This window comes from Nicotiana attenuata, chromosome 12, assembly GCF_001879085.1.
Source record: "Nicotiana attenuata strain UT chromosome 12, NIATTr2, whole genome shotgun sequence".
NCBI classification, from domain to species: domain Eukaryota; kingdom Viridiplantae; phylum Streptophyta; class Magnoliopsida; order Solanales; family Solanaceae; genus Nicotiana; species Nicotiana attenuata.
The window spans coordinates 19,032,937-19,039,921 of NC_032000.1; the positions used below are offsets into that span (position 1 = coordinate 19,032,937).

The following is a 6,985-nucleotide window of genomic DNA, read 5'->3' on the forward strand; positions in this document are numbered from 1 at the left end:
GATGTATTAATAATGCATGAATTAATAATGCATGAGTTAGTAATGCAATCATTAGTTATGCAGATATTATTTCTTATCTACTGTTTGGTGTGGTGTATTAAACATTATAATACATTGTATAATTTTAAGAAAAATAGTTGTTTACAAAAATGCCCTCCATATTCTCTAGCTTTAAGGGACTTTAAGGACAACTTTGTCTTCAACTATACTAATGCATACATTAACACCCTTGGTATTACTAATGTCATAGTTTTCTATGCATTACTTATACACATTTTAATATCAAGTATGATGTACACAAGTTGAAAAAATGTACCAAACAAGATATTAGTCATACAAAAAGCTAATGCTTGCATTATTTTTTCTAATACCCCGTACCAAGCGACCCCTTAAAATCTTTTCTTAATCCAAACCAGAAAGAATTTACACTTTAGTTGTTTACTTTTGCTGTACATTTATTTCAGTGCTTTTTTAAACCTGACTGGTTTTGTTTTCATCTGAATACAGATTTTCTAATCCAATTAGTAATGCAATTAAATATTTCTCTAGCTATAATTTTAAAGGTTCCTCTTTATGGAATTGATTGAGTAAAAAGGAAGGTATTACTTAGATTCTTCTCTTTCTCTTTCTGTCATTCATTTCAAGCTGGGGTTTTTCAAGATTGTTCTTCTAGTTTCTGGGGTTCAATGATTTGGCTTTTTATGATATGATTTTTGCCTGTGTTTATCCATGGAACTCCTTTTCTCCAAATGGGTCTCTGCTTTTCTACTCTGCTGTTGGCTCAGTTTCTTTATTGGGCATTCAGGTTTGGTCCTCTCCTCTTTTCTTGATTTTTGTTTTTTCAAGATTCTGAAATAATGTATTTTGTGCCACTAAAAAATGTGTTTTTTTTCCTTCTTTATTTTGTTTTTGTAATTGTAGTGGTGGGGTTAAATGGAAATTCAAGAGTAAGAGCAGTGAATTTAGGTGGATGGTTGGTTATAGAAGGATGGATAAAGCCTTCACTTTTTGATGATATACCTAATGGAGATATGCTTGTATGTTTTTTTTATGCTTCAGAATCTTGTTACACCCTTATTTAGATTGAAAAGTTTAAAAATAATTTCTACTTGATTGAAATTTGGCAATGTAGGATGGAACACAGGTCCAATTCAAATCTGTGACTATGCAAAAGTATGTTTCTGCACAAAATGGTGGAGGCTTGAATGTTACTGTGGATAGAGATGATCCTTTAGAATGGGAAACATTCAAGGTGAAATGCATTGTCAAATTGCTCATTGTATTCCTTATTGTTGATATTAACCTTTTTATTTCCTGAATTTATGGTTAGCTGAAGTTATTCTCTGTAGTCTGTTCCATATATTTGACCTTCTACATGATTTTGTTTCTATTTCAGTTAGATTCCCAATTGGTCTTAACATTATAATGAAGAACAGTTGAAAATATGTTTTGAATGTTAGCACTTCTACTGTAGGTCCTATGCTTTTTTAGGAGTGGTTAGGGGTGGCAATTTGAGCCCAAGCCCATTTGACCCGCTCAACCCGCCCAAGGTTGGCTGGTCATTGACCCACCCATTTGTTGAACTCGGCTCATTTTAACCTAACCCATTTCAGCCCATCTAAAGTTGGGCTGATTTTTAGCCCAAATTGATCCATGAGTAACTTAAAAATAGATTAAAAATAATTTTTTTGTTTGATATGTTATATATGATCATAGCAAAAGAAAAAAAGTCTTATTTGATAATTAAACAATTCAAAAGAAAACTATAATTTTGTTTAAAGTATGGTAAGAGTTGGGCGGGTTGGGCTATGACCCAAATTTTAGCCCAACTTGATTCGGCACATCTCAGCCCAAGTTACTGACCCTCCCATTTGTTGACTCAGCTCATTTTGACCCGTCCAAAGTCAGCCCAACCCGCCCATTTGACGCCCTTAGGAGTGGTTAACCTTAATTCATGCCTTTTAGAAAATGTACAAACTCCTAATACGTTTTGCTTATATTTGCATAAATTTGGCATGAAATGATTTAAATGGAGCAACGTGGTCAGTGAGGATTCATATAACTGACGCCAACTTGTTTGAGATTGGGGCGTAGTAGTTGTTGTTGTTGTAATGGAGGGGATGTACTTGCAAGAAGTGAAATTTTAGTTAATTTCAGTTGGAACTCCATATTTCAATTTTAAAGATTGAACTGATAATTCTTATATACCTTATATACCTGTTTCAAAGTTGTCTTAACTTCTTCACATAAAAATTCTACTCTAGTATTTGTGCATTTATTTTATATTTTCAGTTATATTGTGGAAAATTAAACCATGATTCCTTTTAAATCAATGAAGTTGCTAATCAAGTTTATTCTGACATCAAATAGGCTTTCAGCTAGAAATTGCTGATTCCGAGAACAGTACCTGATTAATTTGCTCTTTCTTAGCAGTTGTGGAGAGTTTCTGAGTCAGTGTTTCAGTTTCGAACTACTGAAGGGCAATTTCTGACATGCAGCGGCGATGGTAGTATTGTGACTGCAACAGCGGAGTCTCCCTCTGATTCAGAAACATTCTATCTTGAAAGGAACTTCAACAATAGAGTTCACATCAAACTTAAAGGTGGAACTTATATACAGGTAATTTCTCGTTTGTTTTACTTTTGCATTTGACGAAAGCTCTTGTTGCAACTACAGAGTCCATCTGATAATGCATCTTCTTGTTTCTTTATTCTTTGTGTGTCTGTCGTGGAATCTATCAGTATTTGATTTAATACAATTCTATCCATTTTTTTGTCGTTTAAGTGCCTAATAACATTTACTTTATGCATTTGTGGGATAAAATAGACTTTGTTTAGAAAATTTCCTAGCAGTGGATGTGTAATCCTATCGATGGTCAAAAATTTGTGATCTTGGCCTTTTGAGTTTTTTTAAAGCTAGTATATGTTGTCGTGCACTAGCTTTAGCATTTAGCTGCTAAGCTGACATTCATGTCTATCAGAAGTTATACTAGAACTGCTGTATTATCTCTCAGGAACAGTGTAATAGTGTTCTAACTTGTTCATTTAGGCCTCAAATGACAATATTCTCACAGCAGACTTTCCGGGGACACCAGGTTGGGATGATAATGCAGCCACATTTGAGATGATGGTTGTGGGAAAGATGCAAGGTGACTACCAGCTCGCTAATGGATATGGTCATGACAAAGCAAAAGAGATTCTTAAGGTAAATTCACATGTTAATGCTTTTAATTCAGTTATTTATTGGAGGTAAGTGAGTAAATTCACATGTTAATGCTTTTAATTCAGTTATTTATTGGAGGTAAGTGAGACACTCTGCTGCTCGGACTCTCCGAAAATGACGTCGGGTGCGTGTCGGATCCTCCAAAAGTACTTTTGGAGGATCCGACACGGGTGCGGCATCATTTTGTAGAGTCCGTGCAACACAGACTGAGACACCATGATTCTTGTGAACTCACATACCAGGGCTGATTGCAATAAGACCAACTAACCAGCCGGCATATTCTGCTCATTCTGTAGTTGTGCCTTCACTTTTTCCGCGTTTGTCCTTTATTGGTCAACCTTTCCTGCAGGACGGGCTTGTTTACTGATAATCTGATTTAAGATAAATGAATCTTTAACCTATTTCAAGCTCATTGTGTTTCTCGTCTTTTTTGTATGTTGCAGAAGCATAGGAATAGTTTTATCACTGTAGATGACTTCGATTTCTTGTACAGACACGGAATAAACGCTGTAAGGATTCCTGTTGGCTGGTGGATAGCTTCTGATTCAAATCCTCCAGCTCCTTTTATTGGTGGAAGTTTAGAAGCTCTTGATAATGCATTCTCGTGGGCACAGTAGGTCTTGATTTCTACTATTGCTTTCTAGTCTTTGACATTTTTCATCTTTCCTTCTTTCAGCCATTTAATTTCCTTTTTTTTCCTGCAGAGCTTATGGCATAAAGTGCATAATCGACCTTCATGCGGCCCCAGGTTCCCAAAATGGGATGGAACATAGCGCCAGTAGAGATGGCACAGTAAACTGGCAAACATCTCCAGAATACATATCACAAACATTGGATGTTATAGAATTTCTAGCTTCCAGGTAAATTTTTTAACAAATTCTTTACAAATCAATCAACCGTCACTACTAGAAATTCGGCAAAAACCGACCAACTTTGGTCGGTAAAAAAACCGGCCAAAAACCGACCAAAGTTGGTCGGTTTTTCAAAATATTTTAATTTTTAATTTTTTTTTTTTTTACGAAACCGACCAACTTTGGTCGATTTTCTTTGGCGCAAAAATGCGGGAAACTATTTTTGAGTCCCGCGAAATTTATTTTTCAAGAAACCGACCAACTTTGGTCGGTTTTTGCAATTAAAATAAATAAAAATTAATATTAAAAAAACCGACCAACTTTGGTCAGTAAATTCGGGCGGTCATTTTAAAAAACCGACCAACTTTGGTCGGTAATTTTATTTTTTAATAAAACCGACCAACTTTGGTCGGTTATTTTCGTGCGAAAATACTATTAAAGAGTATAAATAAAAAAAAAAAGACAATCTTAAAACAAAATGCACCAATGGTCTAGTGGTAGAATAGTACCCTGCCACAATACACACCCCGGTTCGATTCCCAGACGGTGAATCTTTTGATTACATAATTAAAAAACCGACCAACTTTGGTCGGTTTTTTTTTGCAATATCTTCTTTTTTTGAATTTAATTTACCGACCAATGTTGGTCGGTAATTTCCGACCAACTTTGGTCGGTATACTAAAGCGACCACCAAAATACCGTCCAAGCGTATGTGGTCGCATTTTGGTCGGTAATTGGCCATAACCGACCAAAGTTGGTCGGTTTTTTTGGTCGCTAATTACCGGATTTCTAGTAGTGCGTTCATTGCAATTTGTTCAATCATTGCCGATGCTTGAATTTTCAGATTTAACATGGTGTCCTTTGGCCATGTAAAAGCAGTTTACCAGTCTGATATACTTTCTCTCTCAATATTCTCCTTAAATTTATTTGTGTTTGATGGTTCACATCTCTGCCGTTTTCTGATATATCAAATATATAAATGAGTATAACTCTTGAGCATTTACAGGTATGCCGTACATCCTGCCTTGCTTGGAATCGAGCTTTTAAATGAGCCATCGGCTGCAGATGTCCCACTGGATGTTCTGGTTCCATTTTATAAGCAGGGGTACAAGATTGTTCGAAAATATTCGACAACAGCTTATGTGATATTTTGCCAAAGAATTGGCAGCGCAGATCCATTTGAACTTTATCAGGCTAACATAGGCTCATCAAACACAGTAGTTGATTTGCACTACTACAATCTATTTGACAGATACTTTGATAAACTAACCTCTTTGGAGAATGTTCAATTTATATACAAGAGTAGACAATCCCAAATACAGGCTTTGAACAGCGCAAACGGGCCACTGGTGTTTGTTGGTAATACTCTCTTCCCTTTGCATTTATTTGATGTTATATTCCAAGAACCTAACCATATTATGAAGCATCTGAAAACTACTTATTGCTGAATTAGGACAAATTTTCAAATTCAACATTTTGGAATTGTGACATTTGACATGAATTTAACTGATCGCAGGTGAGTGGGTGAACGAATGGAATGTAACTAACGGTTCCTTAGCAGATTACCAGGATTTTGGAAGAGTTCAGTTAGACGTATATAATGCAGCCTCGTTTGGATGGTCTTATTGGACACTGAAGTGTGAAAAAAAGCACTGGGATTTCGAGTGGAGTGTTCGGAACAATTATCTTCAACTACAACCAGGTATAGAACTAAGCTTACATGCCTCAGCCTAATAAAAAACATCAACTTCTGAATGCTTAAGGAAGCACAACTAGAATTTCAAGAATAGTTTTCTGCTTATTTTGAAGGCGAGCCTTGGCGTAACTGGTAAAGTTGCTGCCATATGACCAGTTGGTCACGGGTTCAAGCCGTGGAAACAGTCTCTTGCATAAATGCAGGGTAAGGTTGCGTACAATAGACCCTTGTGCTCCGGCCCTTCCCCGGACCCCGCACATAGCGAGAGCTTAGTGCATCAGGCTGCCGTTTGTTTTCTGCTTATTCTATTTATAATTTTGCTAGTTCATGTTTGTAGTTAGATAATTTAGTGCCTATATCGTCATAATTTCACCGGTTTTACTTTTTCGTGAAGGTGTGTATGTAGGTAATTCACCACGGAAGAGGATATCTAGAGTTATACTATTGCTTGGGGTGGCATGCATTTGGATATAAGCATTAGAAATTGATACACGAGCCAAAGAAACCTTTTGATTTCCGGCATGAATGATGGGATTGGAAAACAACTTCTTTGTGTACTGTAGTCTGCCTTCAGCGCCAAATATTTTGCAGATATGGAGGTAAGCACGCACACATAACACGTTATGATATTGTAAAACTCGATGAGAATCTTCATTCATTTGCAAAATGAGAAAAGATATTGCAAATTCTTTCACTATTCATGTGTTACTCGTATATGACTTAACATCTACAGCCATCTACAGACATAAAGTTCTGAATTCAAAACTCACAACGTCTAAGTTCTGAATGTGTCACTGTTCCCAAGTGAAAATAACCTCAAAATGTAATACTTCTTCAATTCTTGTGCAAGCAATTACGTTTTTAATGGTAGATATGAGAACCGTAGAACAAGTAACAGCGCAATGAAGCAAAATTTCTGTAGAAAAGGGGCTTTCTCGGTCCGAATCGGGTTAACGATCAGTGTTTGCATTAGAAGTCCTCTAATGAACCGAAAAAAAAAATTATCTCAACCGTGAAACTTTATAATATAGCAAGAGGAGTGAAAGATGTGAAACAACAAACAGGTCCATTTCACAATGTGAACATTGAGAAGTGTCATGACCCAGGCTCATGGCACGTGTTGTCCGCTTTGGACCTATGTCCGCACGGATTTGTCTTTTTTGGGCTACGACACCTCAAGTTCCAAAAGCGCATGTACCATGTGAACTTGTGACAC

At 36.4% G+C, this 6,985-nt stretch overlaps 1 protein-coding gene across 1 annotated transcript; it reads left to right on the forward strand.

Moving 5' to 3' along the window:
• Positions 312-6,493, forward strand: LOC109235358 (probable glucan 1,3-beta-glucosidase A). The gene is made up of 10 exons (XM_019401432.1): positions 312-805; positions 922-1,037; positions 1,133-1,252; positions 2,434-2,619; positions 3,049-3,204; positions 3,666-3,835; positions 3,927-4,082; positions 5,080-5,432; positions 5,590-5,775; positions 6,164-6,493. The coding sequence occupies exons 1-10, from the start codon at positions 730-732 to the stop codon at positions 6,241-6,243; spliced, it is 1,599 nt and encodes a 532-aa protein (XP_019256977.1). The 5' UTR covers positions 312-729; the 3' UTR covers positions 6,244-6,493.